This window comes from Hypomesus nipponensis, chromosome 21 (assembly GCF_054491055.1).
Source record: "Hypomesus nipponensis isolate SF chromosome 21, ASM5449105v1, whole genome shotgun sequence".
Classification (NCBI taxonomy): domain Eukaryota; kingdom Metazoa; phylum Chordata; class Actinopteri; order Osmeriformes; family Osmeridae; genus Hypomesus; species Hypomesus nipponensis.
Genome location: NC_140381.1, coordinates 8,261,956 through 8,287,500, shown reverse-complemented (window position 1 = coordinate 8,287,500; position 25,545 = coordinate 8,261,956). Strand labels below are relative to the sequence as shown.

At 54.0% G+C, this 25,545-nt stretch overlaps 1 protein-coding gene across 5 annotated transcripts in view; it reads right to left on the bottom strand.

Annotated features, from left to right (window-relative positions):
- Positions 1-25,545, bottom strand: part of smurf2 (SMAD specific E3 ubiquitin protein ligase 2) — a 50,944-nt gene that overhangs the window by 20,754 nt on the left and 4,645 nt on the right. For all 5 annotated transcript variants that reach the window (XM_084686087.1, XM_084686089.1, XM_084686086.1 and 2 more), the window contains exons 2-8: positions 11,138-11,176; positions 9,946-10,054; positions 5,715-5,848; positions 2,741-2,806; positions 2,157-2,241; positions 992-1,075; positions 1-120 (exon numbers count right to left, since the gene is read on the bottom strand). The exon at positions 1-120 is cut by the window's left edge and continues 83 nt beyond it. In XM_084686087.1, coding sequence (XP_084542213.1) covers positions 1-120; positions 992-1,075; positions 2,157-2,241; positions 2,741-2,806; positions 5,715-5,848; positions 9,946-10,054; positions 11,138-11,176 — 637 coding nt within the window. The remainder of the gene's footprint in view (positions 121-991; positions 1,076-2,156; positions 2,242-2,740; positions 2,807-5,714; positions 5,849-9,945; positions 10,055-11,137; positions 11,177-25,545) is intronic.

Genomic DNA, 25,545 nt, shown 5'->3' with positions numbered 1-25,545 from the left:
TCCTGCGCCCGCGGGTCGCTGGGCAGGCCGCTGGCCGCCCCGTTGGGCGTCATGACGGGCGTGTTCTCGTCCACCACGCAGCTGAGGGGCCGCCCGGGGCTGGAGTACTCCGACGCTGGCCTGGGGGGGGGGGGGGGAGGGTTGAGGTTGGACAAACATTCAGCGAGGGGTCAAAAGACAGAGGTGAATGGACAGAGAGAGAGACAGAGAGAGAGGGGGGGGGGAAGAGAGAGAGGCAGACATTGTGGGAACCAGCAACAACTACCCCCCCCCCCCCCGAGAAAAGATTGCCTATTAGGGGGAGGAAGGGGGAGGAAGTAGTATTGACGTCTGCTCGCTCCTCTGTCTAGCGACTCGGGAGCCACTGACGCCTCGGTTTATCTCTTACGACGACAGCGCACACCCCCACCCCCCCCTCCCCCAAGCCCCCTTACACACCGTGTATGCACCCCCCCACCACCCACCCCCCCTCCCTGTCGGCCATGTAGGAAAAGCAGCTCCAGGGGTAATTTATTTGTTTGCGTACGGCCCCTATCTCCCTCTCTGATATGGAGCCAGCCCAGAGGAAGGCGACAGTTGTTCCAACCGAAACAGAGGCCAAACCAAACCTGGCCAGCCTCGTTGACCAGGGGAGGGAGGGAGAAGGGGGGGCGGGGGGGTGCAGGAAGTAGATAGGAAGTCACTCATTACCCCTCAGACTGTTTGTGTTGCGAGTTAGAAACGGGCTGAAAGGATGAATCTTATTTTCCAGGGCAAAAGTGAGGAACCTTTGTGTTCTCCCTGAGGGCAGGGGAACACACAGATAGAGGCGTTTTAAGGAAGGTTCCGGATGAGGGTAAGAGAAGGTCGCTGGCTGGGTTCTAGTGTTGTTGAATGAGTGTGTGTGTTGGTCTCCTGCGGTATCCCTCCAGGGCAGATCTGGCAGTGTGGTTCAGTGTGTGTGTGTGTGTGTGTGTGTGTGTGTGTGTGTGTGTGTGTGTTCTAGTCTCACCTGGTAGGCCTCTCCCATTGCGTGGTGCGTGTGATGTGGTTCAGGTACTGGATCCGTCCGGACGCTGTCCTTCTCTCCTCCCAGCTGGTTTACACACAGACACAAGAGAGAGAGAGAGAGACACACAGAGAGACAGAGAGAGAGAGAAACAGAGACACAGAGAGAGAGACAGAGACAGAGAGAGACAGAGACACAGAGAGAGAGACAGAGACAGAGAGAGACAGAGAGAGAGAGAGAGAGAGGGAGGGAGAGAGAGAGAGAGAACCGCTACGTGAGCTTTCACACACGATACCAACACACGATACCCCTGGATACCAACCCAGCACGGACCTGCACAGCCCACCCCACATGGGCCACCAGCCTAAACAAGCAGACATCTACAGTAACATGATCCAACCTGGTTTACTACCAACTCTCCCAGAACCAACCGTGTTCAGAGAGAGAGAGAGACAGAGAGAGAGGGATAGAAATAGAGAGAGAGAGACAGAGAGAGAGAGAGAGAGACAGAGAGAGAGAGAGGGATAGAAATAGAGAGAGAGAGACAGAGAGAGAGAGAGAGAGAGAGAGAGAGAGAGAGAGAGAGAGAGACAGAGAGAGAGAGAGACAGAGAGAGAGAGAGGGATAGAAATAGAAAAAAAGAGAGACAGAGAGAGACAGAGAGAGAGAGAGAGAGAGAGAGAGAGAGAGACAGAGACAGAGAGAGACAGAGAGAGACAGAGAGAGAGAGAGAGAGAGAGAGAGAGAGAGAGAGAGAGAGAGAGATAGATAGAAAGAGAAAAAAGAGAGAGAGAGAGAGAAAGAGAGAGAGGGATAGAAAGAGAAAAAAAGAGAGACAGAGAGAGAGAGACAGAGAGAGAGGGATAGAAATAGAGAAAAAAAGAGAGACAGAGAGAGAGAGACAGAGAGAGGGATAGAAATAGAGAAAAAAAGAGAGAGAGAGAGAGAGAGAGAGACAGACAAAGAGAGAAAGACAGAGGGAGAGACAGAGGGAGAGACAGAGGGAGAGACAGAGGGAGAGACAGACAGAGAGACAAAGAGAGAAAGACAGAGACAGACAGAGAGACAAAGAGAGAGAGACAGAGAGAGACAGAGAGACAAAGAGAGAAAGACAGAGCGAGACACAGCGAGACAGAGAGAGCGAGTGTTCGTAGCTGAGCTCGCTCACCCATCAGGCAGGTCGTTGTCAAACAGACGGCTGCAGTCCACCACGGGCCCCCCGGTCCCGATGCGGTCCCTGGACTGGAGGCTCACTGACGGGGAGAGAGAGAGAGAGAGACACAGCACGCAACGTCACCACAACGACGACACAACAGCCCTGCAACGTTCAGACAGCATGGGCGACAGCGACAGCCTGTGTGGTTGTTTCCAGAGCTACGGGGAAGCTAATCCGTGCTAGGGTCCGGTCTACACCTATTGAGACACACTCGGAGGTTTGGGTTGTGCAAACAGGCCGGGTGGGAGGGGGGGGGGGGGTTTGGAGAGGAGTCGGTTTCACTTGGTTGGAAACCAAACCAGATGAGCCACCACACACACACACACACACACACACACTCCGTCTGTGTCTGGCTGACCCACGTCGAGTGGGGAAACATCCAGACAGACGGGTGGTTTCTGGTTTACTCACACACACACACACAAAGTTGCATTGGACTGTTGACTGTCTGATTTGGTCTGTGTCTCCACCTGGAGCGCACGTCTGGAGCCGTACGGAGATCTGTGCGTGTGCGTGCGCGTGCGGCCTGTACTCACCGACGATCTGGCCCCTCACAGTGTCGTTGTCGTTGGGCCCCAGCTTATTGAGGTCGAGCCTCTGATCTGGACGACGGGGACAAATCACAGCAGGGTTACACACGTCCTCTTACATCTCGATTCGCCGTCTGACATTCTTTGTATGCAAGACGCTGCACACACGCACGCACGCACGCACGCACACTGCAGAATCACAGCAACATTTGTGGCTTTGTGTGGAAACGGGACAGTGTCGTCAAACCAAAGCTGTGACACGTGTCAACAGATGGGGGGGGGGGGGGGGGGGGCGAGATGCGCTCCTGTGGCGACTTCAAATGGACTCGTAGACGGTGCTGGGGGGAGAGAGAGGGAGAGAGATATGGGGAGGGGGGGCTGGGGGGAGGGGGGGGGGGCTGCAGCGTCCCCAACTCCGCTGGTTCAGACGTGACCGTCCAGATGAAAGGGAGATGCCACACATCTTCCATCTTGGGGGGGGGGGGGGAATTGAAGTTGCAGTTGTGTGTTTGTGTGTGCGGGAGGGCACACATGCACACTAGTGCAGGCATCGAATGAGAGCAAGTCTGTGAGTCTCTGCTGCGTCCAGAGAACAACCGTGTGTTGTTTCCAGAGGCTGAAGAGAAGAGAGCAGGGGGCAGTGTGTGTGTGTGTGTGTGTGTGTGTGTGTGTCTTCCCTCCGCGGGCTCACCGTTGTCCTGGCTGACAGTGAATGTGGATCTGTTCCGGATACGTGTCTAGACTAAACAGGGATGGTCTGAGGCTTACATGGCTGGAATAGTAAGCAGCTTTCTCAAACGAGAGACGGACACGGGGAGGAGGGAAAGGAGAGGGGGGGGGGAGAGAGACAGAGGGAGAGAGAGGGAGAGAGGGGGAGGGAGAGAGGGGGAGAGAGAGGAGAGGGGGGGGGAACCATAGGGAGAGGAGGAAACTCTACCCCAGCTAACATCTGAGGTGAATTTAAAAGGAGTTATCTTTTCAGGGGAAGAAAGGCGGAATGTAACCTAAAATACCATGAAACAAAGCCGCCGTTTGGTCAACGTGACAGTCTTACGAAGCACGACCAGGACCTGGACTTGTCCCACAAGCCAACCTGACTGCGTTTATGGGCCCACAAACCCCCCACACAGGACTGTAACCGCCCGCCCTCCCAAGCCTATACCATCCACCCCCACAGGCACGCAGGAATGGGAAGACCAAACCTTGAGGCTTTCGAAGCGCACAAAAACAGATCCCGCGGAAGTGTGCAATTTTGGAAGTAGGACAAACGGCTTTGAGGGTTCGGTGTCGGCGATGCTACAGGAAGTGGGTTCCGTGTGCGCTGCCAGACTTCTAGGAAACACTAACACCCCCCTCCCCCCCCCCCCCTCCGGGGCTGGCTGACTGACTGGAACACAGACGACTAGACTATGAGGGAGAGGGAGAGACACATACGGGGAAAGAAGAAGCAGAAAGAGAACGAGAGAGAGAGCGAGAGAGAGAGAGAGAGAGAAAGAGAGAGAGAGAGAGAAAGAGAGAGAAAGAGAGAGAGAGAGACAGGGGTAGGGAAAAGTGTCCCTCGTGCGGACTTGCTCGTCTACTTCCTGTCCGCATGGTTGAGAGAGCCTGCAGTCTCCGTGTCCTAGACTGGCTTGCTCCTGTCTGTCAGTCTAGCCGGCACGCCGCTGCGCTCAGCCACGGCCTGAGAGACAGAACGACCTGACGGACGGACACACGGACCGCTGGACCCAACGGAGGAATGGATGACCCAGGCTAGCAGCAGGCGGCCGCTGAACGGCGAGCGAGGCCGGGCCGCGGCTAAACGCTGACGGGTGTCCGACGCGGAAGTGGGCTACCTAATGCCGGGTCCCCTCCCCCCCAGAGCCGAGCGAGCCAGTCAGAAACACTGATGAATCCTGACCTGTTGTTCTGAGCTGTAGTTTTATCTGAGGTGGTGGGGGGGGGGGGGGGGGGGGTGGAGGAGATAAATCAAATGAAAACAGACAGCGAGTTCTGCAAGCGAGAAGAAAAAAAAAGAAAAACATTTTCGTTTTATCGAACATCTCTCGGAGAGGGGACACACACACACACACGGATGTTCCTGAACTGGCGTCTCGTCCCAGCTGCTGTGTGTGAACCCGACGCCCTAGTCTGGGTGTTTGGGGGGGGGGGGGGTGCTGGGCCAACAGAACAGCAGAGAACAGCCAGGCTTGTGAGCGCTAGCTGAGCGCCGACTGACCCCGGCCAGGTCAAACAGAGAGCAGGCAGGCACGGACTGTCACAGTTCCATGCAGGTCATTCAGCCTGGAGAAGAGAGGGGTTCTTGTACAGCAGGCAGACAGGAGAGCCGTCTAGCCTGGCTCCCTACACTGGTGTGTGTGTGTGTGTGTGTGTGTCTACTGTCTCCCCATGCGAAGAAAGTGGAAACCCAAGGGGAATGACAGGCAAGAGTGTGTGTCGATGTGTGTGTGTGTTTGTCCTGGCACAGCGAGTCCCATCGCGGGCAAATCTCCCAGTCCCAGGTGCCCCCCCTTGTTTCTCTGTCTCTCCCTGCCAGCCTCACTTTCTCTGGGGAGCCAACAGCTCAGTAACCCCCCCCCCCACCCCACCCACCCCAGCCAGACTGGCACCTGAACCCGGCTGGGGTGGGGGGGGGGGGGGGGCAGAGAGGTGCCGGTCTCTTTGTGTAGCGATCGACTGTCAGTGGGACTACAGGAGGGGAGGTCCTAGGGAGGGGTGTGTGTGTGTGTGTGTGTGTGTGTGTGGTGGGGGGGTGGGGGGCTCAGACACTGAGCAATAGGACTGCTGAAGATGATGAATAGGAGTGGAACGCCCACGTGTGTGTGTACGCAAGGTGGAATTATTCGATTTTTGGACAGGTTACAGTCGACTGAGACCATCCTTAGACATACGCACACATTTACATACGCGTACTAGACAAAGTCAGACCCGCACGCACACACACACACAGAGAGAGAGAGAGAGGCAGACGTCCACTCACAGCCAGTGTCTTTGAGGCGGTTGATGGCGTTGGAGAGCAGGCGGACACAGCCCAGGAAGCCAGCTCCCTGCTTCTTGTGGATCTTCTTGTGGTTCCAAACACTGATGGTGATGGAGTCAGACTTCCCAATGTACCTGGACAACACAAAGGAGAGAGAGAGAGAGAGAGAGACACAGAGAGAGAGACAGAGAGAGAGACACAGAGAGAGAGAGGGAGAGGGTTTGAACTAAATTGAAACAATTGAACTAAACCCCACATTCAATAGAGTCCCCAACACAGGTACCCTGTTCCTGTTCCATTACTTGTGCCACAGACAGGAACAGTGTGTGTGTGTGTGTGTGTGTGTGTGTGTGTGGACGTCGTCTGGCTGAGGTCAGACTAGCCGCGGTGAATCAGAGGAAGTCCCCATGTTCTCCTCTTTCTCACTCCTGTTCCCCATTACTGTCTAACACACACACACACACACACACACGCAACATGGCCGCAGTCTCCGAGACAGACAGACTGACAGTAGTTTCAGTAAACACACACAACCACACTGCTCTAATTACAGCCTACCCAGCTGCAGTGCCAAGCACTCTGCAACCAACACCGCCTCGCGTTAGAGGAGAGGGGGTTCCCCTCACACACACACACCGATACACACACTGATACTTTCCTAACCAGCAGTCTCGACATGTCATTCGCATGAGGGTGGGTCACTGGCTGGTTATGTCCATATGATGTGTCCAGCCTAGTTTGACAGGCAGGCAGGGACAGGCAGACAGACAGAGGCAGACAGACACAAAGACAGGCAGACAGACACAAAGACAGACAGACAGACACAAAGACAGACAGACAGACAGACAGGCAGGCAGAGACAGACAGACACAAAGACAGACAGGCAGGCAGACACAAAGACAGACAGACAGACAGGCAGGCAGAGACAGACAGACACAAAGACAGACAGGCAGAAACAAAGACAGACAGGCAGACAGACACAAAGACAGGCAGGAAGGCAGGCAGACAGACACAGAGACCCAAGAGAGACAGGAAGGCAGACAGACATTGGTGCTACATTGTAACCCATGCTATCTGCCTCCATATCTAGACTCCTCTACCCAGATATGAACCAGCTCATCAATCAGTCTCTGTGACGTCAGGCCTCACCAAATGCACTTTCCATGACATGTTTCTGTGACTTCACAAAGAAAATCGAATGACAGTTTGATTTACAGGACATCCGTTGCAATATGAAGACCCCCCCCCCCCCCCCGCCCTCCCGAAGAAAAAGAAAAAAAGGGTGCTAGACATCAGAGGAGATTTTTTAATTTCCTTTTTTCGGGCGTCTGATCGTGCAGATATGACTCTTAATTCTCGACAATAAAGCCCTGCTCTGCTCTCCTCGGTCTTTCTGTCTGTCTCCTCACATTGTGGTGTGTGGTTGTCTGTGTGTGTGTGTGTGTGTGTGTGTGTGTGTGTGTGTGTGAGAGAGAGGGGGGGAAGTGAGAGATGAGAGTGCAGCAGACCAGACAATGACCCAATGTCTGGGGTGTGGGGAGCGGGGGGAGCAGAGGGGGGGGGGGGGGGGGCGACAAGGGCAGGTAAACAATTTCCTCAGTGGAGAATGCCGAACAGCGGAGAGAGAATGCACACGTACGCACGACATGCACGCACCCCCTCACCCTCTGGCATGGCAGGTAAAGCTGGTGATCAGAACACTGCTTCACACAGCAAACTAAGCAGGGGAAAGAGAGACTGGAGAGTGTGTGTGTGTGTGAGAGTGGGGGGGGGGGGGGGGGAGATACCTGCTTGTCTGACAGTTCTCTCGGCATCAGGAAACATTTAAACCTGCAACAGCATGGTGTCACACATGGTGTCACACACTAAACCTCCCCCCACCAACACCCCCCGAAAAAGAAAAATACCGCAGAAACACACGTTTGTGTTGGCTGGCTCCTAGAGCGAGACTGTCGAGTTCACAGTCTGCTGGAGTCTAATGCCGGCTGGTGCGTACTGGTGAGGCAGCGAGATGGTGACAGTGATATAACGTGCTACGTAGGAGCCGGCCCGTGTAGTAGTAGTAATAATAATAATAATAGTAATGTTCTCGTCTGTGAAGGCAGGCATGAAGTCATGGACCAGTTGGCTGAGCCGTCTGCCAGTGACAGACTGGGGTGAGATGTGGAGAGGGACCAGATATAGACGGCCAGACGCCTTGCGTGACTGGCACAACGGAGGAACACACACACACAATTCCACAACGCCCCCCCCCTTCCCCTCCTGCTGGCGCGACCGGCTCGGCCTTCTGGGACACGGGGTGGGGGGGGGAGGGGGGGTGGCCACCTGCTCAGGGTTTCCTGGGCCGGGTTGGGAGGGGGGTGGACAGACGGTTGAGGATAGCACAGTCATTCTGTATCCGCAGCAGGGAGGGAGAGCTGGGGGGACGCGCGGTGAGGAGGCCTTGAAACGCAGAGCTGGGCCTCGCGTCGGAAAATAACGATGGACGTAAAAAAATCTAACAAAATCTGTTGTGAAAAATAAATAAAACGTATCTCAACTTGCAAGTTCGACCCCTTTAAACCCGGAGATGATCGCATGTCCGGCCCGGCGGGACGGAGATGGTCGGTACAGCCGCTGGCCCGGAGGCAGCGAGAAGACCAGCAAGCCAGGCCCTCACCCGCCCGCTAGCGCTCGTCCGGAGCTCTGACCTGATGCTCAGACGCTGCCGGCTCGCCAGCGGCCCCCACAAAGCCGAGCAGACGGGAGAGTCCCCGGGCGGAGCGGCCCCGTCACGTCCCGTGTCCGTCCGGGGCGACCCTCGCTCCCCTCGCTCCCCTGCAGGCGTGCGGAGTGGGTGTGTGTCTGGTTGCAGGAGGGGGGGTGTGTTTGGTGACTGGTGGCGCGGTGGCTCAGGGACCTGCGTGTTGGTGTGAGGAGGGGAGGCGTGTTGCCTTGGCAACCTGCCAGATGCGTTGTGCATGGCGTGACAGCGCCATGACAGTGACACAGCCCCGGGGGCCAAAGGTCACTGGCAGTTGTGGTGGGTGGAGAGGTGGTGTGTGCGTGTGCGAGAGTGAAACTGTGAGCAAGAGAAAGAGAGGGAGGGAAAGAGAAAGCGAGAGAGGGAGGGAAAGAGAAAGCGAGAGATTAGAGAGAGGAAAAGGGAGAGACAGTGTACACATGCAACCTAAACAGACACACAAAACAAGTTAAAACACGAGGATCACACACACACACACACACAGAGCCGTCACCACATGACCTCTAGCCTACCCTTGGACCCCCTACGTACACCAGGCCTTTGTTCTCCTCTATTCTCCTGATCCAATTGGTGATGTAACCAACTCCCTGTATTACTCAATCTGTTCATGGTGGCCAGGTGCCAGGATCCCCCCCACACAGACAGCTTACCAAACGCTTTTGTAACTACACCCCCCCCCCCTCCCCTCACTTTCTCTCCCAACCTTTCCTCCCTCCATTGTACCTCCCGTACCCCACTTATATTTAATCTATACGTGTCTCTTTCATTTCCCCTCTCCCCCCCTCCCCCCCCCTCTCCCTCTCTCTCCGTCATGGCGTAACCGTAATGCCAGTGGGTCCTTTGGGCCCTGGGGTGACAGCTCCCCTATACAATGGCATTCAGCTCCATGCTGGGAACATTCACAGCACATGGCTCAGTAGAAGCATAGAAGCACCACTGCTTATGCTTAGGAGGGCGGGGGGGGCGGAGGAAGGGAGGGAGAGAAAGAGGGGGAAAGACGCAGAGAGCAGGAGAGGGACGGAGACATTAGCGATGTACTTGTGTTAAAGACCTCAAATGGGTTAAGGTTTGGGTGCATCGACTTGGAGAGTGTTGAACCCGCATTCCTAACGCGCCTCTCAGAAGCAGAAGGCAAGGGGAAGGCTGGGCTCGAGCCTACGACGACACGCGGCGAACACGCCGCCGTCTTCTCTGCGACGCGCCGCCACGCGGCGAACACGCCGCCGTCTTCTCTGCGACGCGCCGCCACGTCCCACTGGGTGGCGCGGAAAGCTGCGCGCTCCGGCACAAAATGGCCGCCGCTGCATCAGCCAGGTGGGAGTCACAGGGCACAGGTGGTCTTTGCAGGAAACCTCGGTGCCGTCTAAACTAGCAACAATGCCCATGGAAAACTACAACAACCAATCCGAACATAGGAGACAATTATTTTGGAACATGAGGAAAGACGCAAAGTCCTGCAGTTGAACCCCCCCCCCCGAGGTGACTTACAGGTCATAATGTTGATTCCACTTGGGGTCCAGTGTGTTCCTCACAGTGTCGGTGGAGTGGCACTGCCCAGACCCGTCCACCACCACTTTGGCAAAGGGGTCCGGCAACCCTGTGGAGAGGGAGAGCCAAAATGGAGGACACCTGAGTCAGAACGACTTTGTTAGGCTGACTGTGGCAAACTGCTGAGTCACAAGGTGGCATGAACGCAGGGCAAAAACTCTTTTTTATTTATTTTAAATTTTTTGGGAAGCAGGGGGGAACTAGTGTGTGTCGTTGCTATGCAGAAAGTGTTTCTAAGGCATTTGTATTTCCCCCGGTTGTTCTTATTGAAAGTGATACCAAAACTGAACTCCCTCTGTGTAGTCATAGTAATGCTGTGTGTGTGTCACTGGGCACCGATACCGTACGCAGGTCAAACCTGTTGAGTCACATTCGCCTCTATGCTACACTAGCAACCAATGACTTCACTCTCAGGTGTGTGTGTGTGTGTGTTGAGTGTGTGTGTGTTGAGTGTGTGTGTGTGTGTGTTGAGTGTGTGTGTGTTGAGTGTGTGTGTGTGTTGAGTGTGTGTGTGTGTGTGTGTGTTGAGTGTGTGTGTGACTTATAGGAAACTGCGCCTTAAACCAAGTCTTCACATTAGTAATTGTATACAAGGCTTAAAGCCAGATGAGCAACGAGGCTATGGGTGTTGCTGTGGTGGTGATTGTTCCAATTCAAAAGCTTGAATTGGCAATTCAATGGTTTCACGTCAGCCGTAATCTGGGGTAATTATAGTGTGGAATGGCCAGGTGCTCTATCAAGATGCCCGTGCTACCAAGTGAAACAAAATATCAATATTAACTAACAAAGGCGGATCTCCAAAGTCATGAGTCATCGTGGGCGACGATGCCTGTTTTTTGGGTGGGAAGTTTTTCAAGTACCACGTTTTCTCGTAACTAGGACGACTGTGCTCGTTAAGATGTCCCTCGGGAGCTTGGCGTGGCGCCGCACGTGCTCAGTGTGTCAGTTAGCGGCGTGCTAGCTAGGATCCTGTGGGACTTCATTTACTGGGGGGGGGTTTCAAAGCTAGCGCTGCATAGCTGACAATCCCACTCCAGCACTCGCGAGGGTCTTGGGACAGAAATAGGAGTGGATGTACACACACACACACACACACACACACGACACAGGCTTCATAAATAGGTTTACTCACGGAAGAAGTCTTTCTTTGACAGGTTCTTCGCACACAGGACTGGAAAACAAGAGAGACAATATGTTAGGATGATGGGATGAGGAATACATTTTGGCCCCAAAAGGCCCGCTGTTACAGAATCATGCAACCCCCCGCCCCCCCAAAAAAAGGTTATTCGATTCAACTCAAACGGCGGTGAATCAAACACCTGCACCAATGGGGTTCGAGCTTGATAGCTACAGATGATATCATTGGCCCAAGGTTGGTTGCTAAGGCAGACATATCAAGCTGTGAGATCTAAAGCAGATTCTTGAGTGTAATCCTGCACTAAACAACCCCGCTCCCAATTCCATTTGATAACCTCACCCTAGGGTGGTGGCTCCTTCCCCCCCGTTTTAACTAGGTCGATTATTTCGGAATTTCTGGTCTGGCAATGACGAGACTTTGTGGTTGCCCTGGGTAACCCTGCTGTTGTCCGTCGACCGTCCTTGCCCTCCCGTTACGGGCTGAGAGGAGAGCGCTTTAAGAGGCTCCCCCTTGTAAAATATTGAGCAGACAAGCATTCTTTCCTGGATGAAGTGAGTCCCTGAGGTGAGCATCGCAGCCAACACACAATGGAGAGAGTCAGAGAGAAACAGAGAGGGAGAGAGAGAGACAGAGACAGAGAGACAGAGGGAGAGTGTAAGAGAGAGGGAGAGAGAAACAGAGAGAGAGAGAGGTGCGAGCCATAGAGACAGAAACAGGCAAAGAGATAAAGAGGCAGCGAGAGCGAGCCAGAGTGAGGCAGAGAGAGAGAATGAGAGAGAACACCCTCCCCCCCTCCCCCCTCGCCCCCCCTCCATCGCTCGGTTTTTTAACATCTCTCCCATCTCTCTGAATCTTCCTCCTCGTGGTGTCTGGGGGTTGCAGGACCCAGGTGGGCCAGGGCCATCCTACTGGTGGTGGCGCGTGGGAGCGCCAAGCTTTTCACAGGAGAACTAGAAAAACAGAGAGCAGTCGAGGACACGGGAGCACTCATCCATCCATCCGCCCAGAACTATTTAACTGCTAAGCTGAATAGTGTGTGTGTGTGGCATATGTGTGGGTGTGTACGTGTGGGGGGGGGGGGGGCTGATGGGTGAAAATATACCAAGAAGCAACTCTCTTTGCCAAAGACCAATTTAGAAGACGCGAACGGTTTGCCTTCATTCTCCAACATCCCTAGCTGCTCGGGTGCCCCGTGCTTTCCAAGTAGCCGTCACCTCTATCCTCTGCACGCGGGCATGAGCAGAGGGGCCTGCTGGGATGGCGTCGTTTAAGGAACATTTATGCTTTCATCGGTATGTCCTTAGTCCTCACTGGGTGTGTGTGAGTGTCCAGGCAGCCAGACAGGGATTCCGAAAGGATGCACCTGGAGGAGCCCAGTTGCCCTGTCTCGTCACAGGGCAGTGGACGGCGATGACTTGAAGAAGGTGAGAGAGAGGGGAGAGAGGGAGGGGGGGAGAGAGAGGAACTTGTGTGTGTGTGTGTGTGTGTGTGTGTCAGGTTGTTACGGTAAAGCTGACTGTCCCAGAGCCAGACTGGGAGTGAGACTCTCCTTGACCTCTACGGTCTGGGGGAGTCTAGCAGGCTGCGTGTGTATGTGTACATTAGGGTGATTAATTGTTACCATGTACATCACACCAACCTACACTTTAAATCCGTCACACCCTGACCAGGCCAAAACACACACACACACACACACACACACACACCAAGCTGACGAGAGGGTACAGAACAACGTTAGGGGGGGGGGGGGGTAAAACGTGCTGACGCCCCGTGCAGAGCAGACGGGGGGCTGAGGTTTCCCCCTCAGACGAGGCCTGCGAGGACAAGACACAGCCGAGGAAGAGATCCTTTACCCAGGCGAGGTCTCTGGGAATGCACTGCTCTGAGAGCCCACCTCATTACTCAAAGCTGTGGTATGCACTCTCCCCTCCCCTCTGGTCTCTCTCTCTCTGGCGTGTCCGTCTGTCAGGACACACACACACACGTGTGTGAACACTCAGATGCTCACACACACGCACATAGATGGATGTCCAAAGACACACACGGATCCACTCATACATGATTCACACCCGACAGACACGCACTCTTTTCAACAGGCGCTCCAAAGTCATCATTTATGCAGGCTGAGGAACAGGGAAGCAGGTGATGGGGGGCACTTTCCATTCCCAGACCTCCTCCATCCACCCCCCCACCCACCCTCCCTCCCTCCCCGCCTTCCTTCGACCCCAAACCGCTCGCTCCTCTCCCTAGCCTCCTTACCTCCCCCCCCAACCCCCCCCCTCTCCCTAGCCTAAACCACAAGACAGCCAGAGACAGGACAGCCTCCTATAGCCATAACACAGACAGACCTGCCTGACATTAGGTATGCGGCCTGACAACATTCCCGCTTTTCATATAGAGGGATGTCTAGTACTCCGGGCCGGGGCTGGAGGAAGCCGCTATTGTGTGTGGCAGTTTTGTGTTTTTGAAAGCGCGTGTGGGTGTGTGTGTATGGGAGTGGAGAGAGGCTGTTTCGGCGGGGCTGTGAGTGGTTTCAGAGGGTTTGCAGTGGTATGGAGTCACGTTTCCTCAACGGTTTGACCGCTTTGGGTCGCCATGCAAATGCGCTCGCACCGCAGATAAACAAGCACACGCAGACACACAATCATGTGTGGGTCCCACTGTCTGTCGGCCACACCCTTCGACAAGCCTCCCCCATCTCCCAGAGTTCCCCCTCCCTCCCCCCCACAAACACACACACACACCGGAATATCACACACACTGACCCAAAACGGCCACAGAAATGACGCCACGAGTTACCCGGTACGAAGACACGTTCAATCTGGAGACCCGAAACGCTGACCAAAATGGCACAGGACACCGGAGGGAACGGCAACGCCGCAGGCCAGGATGATCCCGGCTCGACGAGGCCAAATGACGCCCCCTCGTCTGCGAGTGGGACAACTACCAATCAGCTCGTCAGCTGGGAAATGACACCCGAGCCAGCCACTGCGCTTGGAGGCGGGCCAGGGGACGAGGAGGGGGGCGACGTGGACGCATCCCCAGGGACAAAATGTCCGCCGTGCAATTATCGCCAAAAGCAGCGAGTTGTGACTGACCACCATAGAAGGTCAGGTTCTTGGCTGAGGCCAGAGTGCTCAGTTACACAGGACAGGACTTGCCATTTAAAAGCCCGGGGCACAGTGTCCTGCTCTTACTAATTGAGGATTAACAGGAATCCAAGTGGTTTGACGACCCGGCTAAGTGCTTGAACGGAGCCGATAGGAGAACGGCTAAAATAGTTGAACCTTATACAAGAGTAGACTCCCCTCGGCTTCCTTTATCGAACCTTCGTGGTGTCCTCTGTTTTCAGGTCATAGGAGGGTTACGGCAGCTTCCTGGTCAAGCTTTGGTCACGCATGGCACAGCGATCGGCCAACAGATGAGGGTCGCGTCCCATGGCGACAGGAGGTCGTAACCCGCGGCGACCACACAGGCTCTCGCGTTGCAGCGGAAACAAGATAGCGTGGCGAGCTAAAGCTGGGAGCGGTAGCTAGCATGGTTAAAGCTAGGGGACTTGCAGGTCTCCTGTTACCCAACGCTAATGGAGATTAGAGGATTACCTGCACACTGCTCTCCACTGTCTCCCCCAGACTGAGGTAAAAGCCTCTTTTCACCACATCAATGACCTCTCCCCTGGCTCTGCTGGGCTCTGTTACTGGGTAGATCAGGCCGCCCTGCGATGAATGGATGAGAGGAACCACAAAGGGCCGGAGTGATGGATGAAATGAAACGAGCGACACTCGAGAAGCCTCGTGGAGGTTGGAAGGAGGTCGGATCTGACCTGCAGTACAAGGAGAGACTTTCGCCGATGTGTGGTGGGGTTGCTTGCAAAGCCTTGAATGAAATGCTGATGTTTTCCAGAGTGCTTGCTGGTTCAGGACACCAACGCCAGCTGTGGTGCCGTGCCAACCAGAGTGGCAGGGTCCGTGTCAAGGGCAGCAGGTTGATGAGCAACCCTGCAGAATCACCCATGCATAAAGTCTGGCTTGATTAGGACAGACACACACACAGTCTCGACCCACTTACCTCTCTGGTGACAAGGTATAGACTGCGTGAATCGCAGATGGAACAAGCCCACATAGCCTCAAGAGGACTGTGTGAGAGCGTTAGCCTCTTAAACTCCCAATGATCCAACACACAAGTTCTGAAAGCAAATTTATGGCCTCGAGCAGGAAGGAAGGAGGACAAGGAAACACTGCTTTATTCTCAGTGGCACCACACGTGGTATCTTCTTCACACAAACACCCTGCATTATTGATGGACCCGTGAACTTTTAGCCTCCCCCCCTGCCCCCCCCCCCGGAAAAACAGACAAGCTTTTCAGTCAAGGTCGGGCCAGTTTGCTCAAAAACGTTGTTGTCTGTGATGGATAACCATGGGGCACAGTGGTGTAGCCTCACAGGGGGAGATTCATGGGGAATAACATGGTTAAACGGAGGTAACAAAATGGCTGCCGCCTAGCTACTGTGGTGTACCACTCGGGGTGGTGAGTGGAGCGGGAAAGATTTCCCTGGAAGGCGTGAATGTGTACTTGAGTGCTTTGACAGCCCCTGCACCAGCTGACCACTAATGTCAGAGCATCAGGGAGTTTCCCCCACAAGCTTCTTCTAAAGGGGATTCCCCTAACCCATAAGGCAGTCAGCCCCCCATCCTCAACCCCACTCTGACCCCGACCATGACTGTTGCTTACCCCCGCTAATCCACTTTTGGGCTTCTGGAATCTCTAAGCCTGCCGGGACTTCATCGACATGACACGCCGCATGGAGGCATGGTGTGCACGCCCTACGTCCCAACCACACGGGTAACAAAGGGGTTAACCCCAACTCTTCCACTGTCAAGCCATAGAGGGAGACTGCAGCCACGTACTGCCCCAGACGCTGTGTCATCCACAGAGGTCTACCACCAGCCCACTCCCGAGGGAGCCCTACGGTAGCTAGCTAGCAGTTCATTTGCAAGGGGTGGGGGGGACACCGCTAGCCAGACACTGGAGCAGTGAGCTGCTCCCCCAAACCCCGTCATTGCCTCAGAGGTAGGAGACACGTCTGAAAGGAAGGTGGTAGTGAATGCTTCCCTTCTGGATCCATTAGTCCTGGTCATAGAGGTGAGAGGTCTTAAGCGCCACACACCCGCCAGGAAGTGGATCAGGATTGATTGCCAGCTTGAGACTAACAGGCTCAGCAAATCTCTGTTCAATCAACAAAATCCCCCTAGGTCATAGACCACTAGCATTAAAGGCAGGATAGGCACGTTCTGCTTGAGTTTGAAAGGATTCAAACCTAAATTTCCCACCCCTCCCTACAAAGTCACTCATCCAAAACACATGAACTGCTGAATGACTACTGCCGGGAAGTAGGTAGACAGACAAGTAGCCCATCCAATCATTGTATTCGGTCCGGATGCTGTCCAATCATTAGTGCCGGTCCGACCTTATGGACTGGTCGTTTTTTTCACCGTCTTTCCAGCTAACAGATATCAGATTAATTTAATTTTTACTGCCAAACCTTTCGATTTACTTGCTGCTCTCAGGATGTGAAGTTTATTTCGGCAAATATGACAAAAAGTGCTTCTCAACAACACTGCCTACCCTGGCCTTTAACAACAGCCTCCTGCAGGGCAGTCACGCTACCCAACTCTACCACAGACCAGAGCTGCCCTGGGAAGCGGTCTGGGTGTCTGGATGCGAGCTACGCTACAGGATAGGTTGCGTGATCGCGCATACAGGCCGAACTCCCCCTCAGTCGACTATAAGGCTATTTTCCGGTCCATTTGTTCCCATTAGAATTCTTTCTCTGGAAACACATTAGGTAGAGTGGCTCTGAGTCAAGCAAGGAGTGGCGTTGCTGTGCCAACAGCAGGCTACTTAGTTAGCCTATTACGGTTGGTAAAACAATGATTCGGTAGTGAATTTACCCCTCTGAGCATGGCTGGAATGCTTACGGCCCAACGCTAATCTATCAGACGCATGACCTATTATCAGACAAGTCTGGGGGCTTTTTTTATTGGACGTTATTTCATATCAACAAGTCGCATTATACAAACCCATGTTTCAGCCGACTGGACAGTGCAAGGGCCGTCGGCCTGGTTGGTGTAACGGCAGCCCTGGAGACGTAAACAGAGCTGCCAAATGTGATCAGAGGCAGAATGTTGTCTGGTCCTCAGGGGTGAGGGTGTCTAGAACGAAGAGACTCTGCAGCATATCGACATGTTGTCGGGACAAAAGTCGGTATTTCACGGTTGGGGGAAGGTGCGGGGTGGGGGTTAAGTGGAGGCATGATGAAACAATTGAAACTGATGCTAGAAGTACGCAAGAATGTCAGAAACAAATGTTGGAATATAACCCTATGGGTCTGTGTTTTTCCACTGAAACCTGGTTTAAATTACATTTTATCCACACACACACATTTAACAAATTAAATATTAGGTGGGCGCAAATATTAGCACTGTCGACACCGTGGCTTGGACACTGTTTACAAGGAAACGCTCCACTCCTGAGCAATAATTGAGAAGTAAATCAAGCTTGCAAAACACAGCCTGGCCATTGCAACCACAATAACAAGTGTTTCAAATAAACAAACACATTGCATAAGAGTATGCTCGTTTTTATTCATCCTCTAGTCCCCCTCAGTTTTTCCTTTCTCTCATGACCAACAGCAGGTATGGCATCAGTGTCTCTGTAACTAGATTCAGGACACAAAGGAGTTTAACACTCCAGGGGTCATTGCCCTCAACCTGCAACCGACCCATAACCTGAGAGGAAAGTGGTGGGAAGACATCAAAAATAGAATGACAGCCATTTTGTTATCTTTCGAAAACCCAGTTAAGGTGTCAGGTTGGCCATCGCCTCTGGAAGTAGCTGAGAATAGAGTGTTGTGCAGGACTAGCATGGCCACACCCAGTCAATGACATCCACTCAAATCCAACGCGTAAGCTATAGGGTTACCTTGGCTACTGTGACTCCTCAGTGGGTCTAGGCTCAACTCGAAGCTGGCTCTGTGCCGACGGCCAACTTCTCCCAAAGGAGCCTTCATGACACTGACCACTTGGTGAAAGAGTACCAGAACAGGCTGTGAACCAAGGCCTAGAACTAAACTGGAGAGGGAAATCGCTACAACAAAAACATTCTCTCCTCAAGGAACTATGGCACACACAAGCATCCACATGCCTAAATCTTCCTGGTGCCAGTCACGGTGTCTGCGTCAGGACCCAGGCAAGCTTAGCTGTTGAAATGAGGAGGCCCACGCGCACTGGTACCCCCTCAGTGCAGTAAGCCATTACCGGTACGTCCACGCCCCTCACCCCTGCCCTGTTATGACTCCTGTTTCGGCCCCACACCGTCTCATTCACAGCATTGTTCCACGGCAAACAAAAGACTTCCTTTTCCCCTCGTCAAGCCTCCCTTGAGGCTTTAGCTGAGGGAACCAACACACACACACAAACATCAGTGCATTAGAAGTATAAAGTAGGCTCTGCTACGCAACACACACCAAACAAGTGGCATGTCAACAACAACAACACTCGCTGCACAGAAGTCGCCGCACCACAACTCTGATCTACCAGAGGACTTCCCCTCGGCTATCAATTACTCCGCCTCCTACCTCTCCTTTCTTCCCTAGCTCCCTCCATATTCTAGATGCTCTGGATGCCAGTCATTCATTAAAGAGGCGGGAAAGGGGGGGTGGGGGCTTGTAGCTGACCCACCCTGAGGAAGGAAGTATGACAGCTAAAGGAAGAGAAAGCTCGTGAAAGGAGGGAAAGTGGAGGTGAAGATGAAGCAAGGGACGGAGGAATGGACGCGGGGGGGACGTCCGGGGAAAACAGAGGGGAGACGAGAGGAACAAAGCGAACGAGGGGTGGAGAGAGGCGTAACGAAAAGGGGAAAGGTGGGGAGGTAAGCAAGAGCATGCGGAGTGGAGGGGGGATGAAAGGAGAGTGGAGGGGGGGGGGATGACGAGGACGAAAGGAGAGTGGAGGGGGGGGGGGGATGACGAGGACGAAAGGAGAGTGGAGGGGGGGGGGGGGGATGACGAGGACGAAAGGAGAGTGGAGGGGGAGGGGGGGATGACGAGGACGAAAGGAGAGTGGAGGGGGGGGGGATGACGAGGACGAAAGGAGAGTGGAGGGGGGGGGATGACGAGGAAGAAAGGAGAGTGGAGGGGGAGGGGGGGATGACGAGGACGAAAGGAGAGTGAAGGCGCGAGGGAGAGATTTCAAAAGTGGAGGGGCTAAGCCTCGTATTCTTAACGGCGCACGCCTGGCGTAAGCGACTTGCCTTCCAGCAGTCTAGACGCCAACCGGCTGTGTGGTTGTGAACGTGGTGAAACGGACCCTTGGAGCACAGCCGTTGCTGATGAGTCATGCCTACTCAGAAACTGGTTCTCCTTTTTACTTATCCCGCTCGATCTGATAAGAGTAGCAAGAGTATCTGTTTATCCGACGAGCGCAGCGTGGGAGAGGAACCTGACCACGAGGCGGGTAACTTCAGAGGAACTCGCCCTTGTTGACTTTATGATGCACGCAAAACACAAACCGGTCTGGAATGTAAAGTAACTGTGACCAACGGCACTGCCGTTTCCGGCCGGACCAAGGCTGGGAGCCAGCGCTCGACTGTGGGCTGCTATGGGCACAGGAGAGACCTACAGGTGCGTGACTCAGGGGGGTAAGGAAAGGTGTTTTACCACTGCCACCAGCGGCCACTGTTCGCTCACACTACCGGAGTGGGATGGGACAGGAAGTGAGGTACATCGACAAGGAATGTACAGTGCATTAAACATTCAGCGATTGCACTTGATGATGGCGGAGTATTGAGTTACATTTTGGTTATTATTTTAAATTGGACAACCATATGCGAGGAGGGGGGTGGGGGGGGGGGGCATGACACAGGACCGTGAGAATGCAGGCACATTGTACAGGAACCTCATGTCACACCATACCAGTCTGAATTTTCAACCACACACACACACACACGCAGTCAAAGTATGGCTCAGCCCATTCAGAGACGATGAATCATTTCCCATCTGGAGTGGGTGATGGGGGGGGGAGAGGAAGAGGAGGAAGACAGAGGGCTCGCTCAAGGAAATGAATGTGCCAGTTTTTCTAAAGTCTGTGACACAGCTACTTAGGGACAATGTCAGTTGAGGAGGGGAGCTCCAGCACCCAGGGGACAACCTGTGTGTCAACCACTCCTGGGTAGAGGGAGAAAACAATGGGACCCCCTCGTATCTACACGCTCTCACACACACACACACCGTATAGTTCACACACCAGGTCAAACATCAATGCACAAACAAGCACTCAGGCCAATACAGACATACCCGTCGACACTTCAAATGTTACATTGACGCCTTAATGAGAACTAGAAGTGTGAGAGACTCAAAAAACGCAAGAACCCCCACCCTCCCCCAGTCTAGTCTAACACCACCCTCCCCCAGTCTAGTCTAACACCACCCTCCCCCAGTCTAGTCTAACACCACCCTCCCCCAGTCTAGTCTAACACCACCCTCCCCCAGTCTAGTCTAACACCACCCTCCCCCAGTCTAGTCTAACACCACCCTCCCCCAGTCTAGTCTAACACCACCCTCCCCCAGTCTAGTCTAACACCACCCTCCCCCAGTCTAGTCTAACACCCCTCCCACCCTCCCCTCCCCCCGTCTAGGACGAGGCGAGGAGGAGGCTCTGTCGTGACGCATCCAAGCCCAATCCTCCCCACCCCACATATGGGCTGGACTAATGAGACGCCTGGGCGGCCCTGGCACATGGGGCACCAGGGGGCTTCGCCTTCTCGCCTCCAGCCCCACAGACGGTACGGCAGCGATGCCGCGCCACCACCTGCCAGCATGGCACTGCCACCGGGGGCGCAGGTGCCAGGTGCCGTGGTCTGTTCCTCCAGCATATGGACTCCCTCTCTGGCACGATCGGCGTCGCGATAGGTGAAGGAGAGGAGCGGGAGGGGAGAGGATTTCCAAATGCAAGCTGGTGAGCGGAACAGTAAGACGGAGAGAAAGCCAGAAGTAAGTGAGCGAGCGGAGAAGAGAGAGGAAAGGAGAGATGGATGACGGAGGTAGAGAGATGGAACACAGCCTGTCGTGTTCCGTCTCTGCTGTTCAGATGATTGACCCCCCCCCCCCCACCTGTGAGAGAGAGAGAGAGAGAGAAGAAGCTAGAGATGCGGGAGGGAGAGAGAGCTAGAGATGGGGGACTGAGAGCAGCAGCTCTCTGTGTACACATAAATATTCAGCCGAGTTTGGCAGACTTACACTGGAGGTCCAGGACTTTTGTGGCCTGGGAGTGCCATAGTGATGTGACGTAGTGACGTAATACCAGGCACAGAGACCCTGAAGCTGACAACCCTACTCAAACACAGCTTGTGGAGCCTTATCGCTTACAGTGAAGGCAGAGGACAGGTGCTAATAATGAGTCAGATAAGGCTCTCGCAGATGGGATGAAGCGAATACTAATGCCGAACCATGGAACCACCCTCCTCCAACAGGGCCATGGATATTAGCCGTCTCCCGCTAATATCAGAAGACGTCACCGTGACATTAGAGTCAAAGACTAACCCCAGCTGGTTTGAGCGCCAAAACGGACATGAGCGTGACAGCAAAGCCCTTCATTGTAAGTGAACCAGCCAGGTGGAACCCCCCCCTTATGGTGGTGAGACGGAACAACGGCGCCCGACTGGCTCCATGATCTCCATCAAAATGATGAAACCAAAGACCCCTCATTCAGGCTGGGCGCTGAGTGAGAGAGATGCAATGTCAAAGGCATTAATGCTGCAGCTCCTATCATGGTAAATAGTCAATGGACTGCACCACGTTTTCAACCTTTAGTACCTTTTTACGGTACTCAAAGCGCTTTACATTTTTGCCTCTCATTCCCACTGTCACACACACGCACACACCAATAGCGGTTCACCTTTGCTGACGGAGCACCGAGACAGAGCAGGCATGGCGTCGAGCCGCAGCCCACCAAACATCCCTCAACAACATCACGAGACGTCGAACAAGGCTGTCTTTAGAGGGGTTGTGAACGCTGGCGGTTGCTCGGTACGGCAACATATCTGCACTGTTGTGGCGACGGTGGGGACGGAAGGTGGTGGGGGGAGGGGGGGGGCAGGAAGAGGAGATGCTAGACGAGGCAGATTCAAAACCGCGACGAGAAGCGACGCCGTCAGCACCTGCTGTCTGAGCCAGATCCGGGGCGGGCGACGAACGAGAAATAGGGTGAATCGAGGTCATTCTGGGGTCAACGTGAATGCCATAGCAATACAGGTCTAAGTGCAAGAGCATTGCTGAAGTGCGCTCTGCAGCAAGTCTGCGTCTTCAATAGAAAGAAAAAAAACAAACAAAAACAAGCCTGAAACACAAGTCATGACACTGTACAGTGTGAGGCCTACAAGCCAGTCCATCAATGCTTTACAACTGAGACGCTGTGAGGGAGTTCTCTGCCAAATAGACAAGCGCCTACCCAAGGCTTTAAACGGCACTTTAGTCAGGTTTAATGTATTCTGCATTCGGAGTGTGGTCTTTCAGCCCACCTTGACGTCTGCAGCACTGCCGTTATACAACCGTGAGGAGGGCGGTCTTTCCGTTTCCAAAGTTCAAGTATAATTTCAATAGCAGATAAAGCAAGCTCTCTCTCTCGCTCTCTTTTCAGTGCGAGCTTTCGGATTTCAACAGACTGCATCACGCTTGCGTCACGGGGTTGAAAGAGAGAAACCGAGAAGGTCTATTCTTTATTCTCGCCCTAATCTTTCTCTTTGACTTTGCCCGCCTCAAATTAAATCATCAGAAACCATATCGAGTATCAAGGCAATCCATCATGAGCTAACCATGTTAGCCAGCCTGTTAGGGACAAGCCCCCAGCCAGCAAACTTCTCTCGGCAAACAGATTTTCCATGTGGACTGTGTGGTACGGACAGACTCAATATGAAGCCCGTGTAAACTGAAAACAAATGTATCAACGAAACCGGACGCCATAACGTGACACGCCAAGTTTTGGGGCTCGCCCCCCTCACAGCATGAAAACAGAGGAGGTGAAACTAAGATGGCCACAAACAGCGAGGCTGTGCCGTTCCTCGCCCCGCATTATGGAATTATACCCCCATAAATCAGAGTGAGTCGTGCCAGAATCCAAAACAAAAACACACACGGTAGTGTGAGAACATACCAAAATGGCCCGTTCTGTCGGGAGAGGGAGGTGGGGGCTCTTTTTAAATCCTCGGATTCAAGAGCTGTAATAACAATAAAATTCTTGCTTGTTGTCTAGACAGAACTTTGGTGGCTGCCAGAATTCCTCGGCTGCAAGAAATCCGAGGGAGGGGGTCAGAAAAGGAGGTGGTGGTGGGCGGGGGGGGTGGGGGGAGATGAAACTTGCATGAATCATCAAAACGAAGACTGCTTGGAAAAAGCCGGCACCTCCAGACGTAGAGGGTTGCAGGTACAGCCGGGGCAGAACGCAGACAGCCACATTAGGCTAGACCACGTCTTCCAATGACACGGCAAAAAAAAAAAAGAAACACATTTCAGCAGACGTTTTGACAGCCTCTCCCCCCCCCCCCCCCACCGCCACCTTTTCAACGCCTCGGACCACAAAGGGGAACGTGGAACATCGGTTAGGCGGGTCTACATCTCCTCCACCTGCTTGCTCTGGAGCAGAGTAAAGACAGGCCTTTGTATGTGGTGTCAACATTGCAAACAGACAGCTGCCTGCCTGCCACCCTCCACCCCCCCCCCCCACCCCCCCCACCCCGTCTTGTCTGGGCAGGTGAGCCACATGGAGTGGCTACATGAACCTGCTGCAATCAGAACACGCACAGCAAGGCGTGCGCCAGAACCCTGGTAAAGAAGTCATTACGGGCCCCTAGACTGGAGTTTGTTCCGAGGCCAACGTGTCCGACATTAGGATGAACTGAGATTAGCAAACACTTGCATTCCCCAGACCTGTTGGCGAACTGGTGCCATCCTACAAAAAACACTCACGACACACACAACACACACAGAACCACAACACAGTGGCCACTTGGCAGTGAGGCAAATAAACTAGCCCATCTTGATTGGAACGGAATGTGCCAAAGAGGCTGCTCAAGCAGCTGTGAGGCTACATTACAAAACCATTACGCGGACTAAACCATCTGCTTGGAGAAGGGGGAGAGAGGCGTTGGCTGAAACTGAATTGGTGATGATTCCACTTTCTCACTTCGAAGTCGTAAGTCTGAAGCACGTCTAGTCAGATATTCCCCTCCCGACGCATGGCACGGCCTTGGCAACGGAGGGAATAACAGCCTCGTAACCATGGCCCGGCCCGTTAACGACGACGGCTCCCGTTATCTCCCCCCCCCCCCCCTCGGCCAGCTGAGGCTCGGCGGCGAAGGGACGGGAGAATGGGTCATCTGTTGTGAGGGGCCGCGTCTACACAGCCTTGACGGGCAGGACATAAAGCATAAAGGGCTTCCATGTGAGAGGGAGGGGGGAAACGAGCGAGGCGCTGACACGTGAACACCGGGGGCCCCCTGGCGCAGCTCCGCGTCTGGGCCCAGTCATCTGGAGTGTGTGTGGGGGGGGGGGGGGGGGCAGACTAAACAAGAGGGGGAGGAAGTCTGGAGGGACGTGCGTGGCAGGCAGGCCGGGTCGGGCCCGCACCTGGACCACAACACAAGGACCCCTCTCTCGCTGAGGAACATCCCCCCCTTTGCCGCAGTTCACTGACAAGGCCCCTGCACACAGACTACACAAGCCCAGCCTGCAGCCCGGCTCCTGAGACTGGGGGGGGGGGGCCTTGTGGATGACACAGGTCTCTCCAAACAGGAACTGGCAGGCTCGCACATAGCCGGGGAGCATGCATTATACACAAGACCACCCTATATCACTGCCCCGCTTTGACAAGGGCTCTATGCGTCGTGGCACATAGACTACACTCTGAAACAGACAAGACTATTCAGACTGAGGGTGGTGGGCTTGGGAAAATTGGCTGGACGGTATCGATTCCTGCATCAACTTACCTAGCCATCTCATCGTTACCTTTAAATTACAACAACATAACAACATAACAATGACACAGTCAAGGTTATATATACACTAAGAGCTTAGAGCCAGTAGCTTGGGGGGGAGAGGGGGGGGACTACATTACCCAGAAGGCTGTGTTGAGATATCAGCTCACCTTCAGAAGCCTGGAGGGCATTCTACAGAGGAAGCCAGCTTTCTGTGCGTCTGCGCTCGCTTAGAATACGACAGCAAAGCACACGTTTGAAGCTTTTTAAGAGAAAACACGAGAAGACAGCCTCGAACGAGTGGAGGAGGAGGAGAGGGAGAGAGTGAGCAGGAGGAGGAAGAGAAGGAAAAGGAGAAAAGAACAGATGCAGTCGAG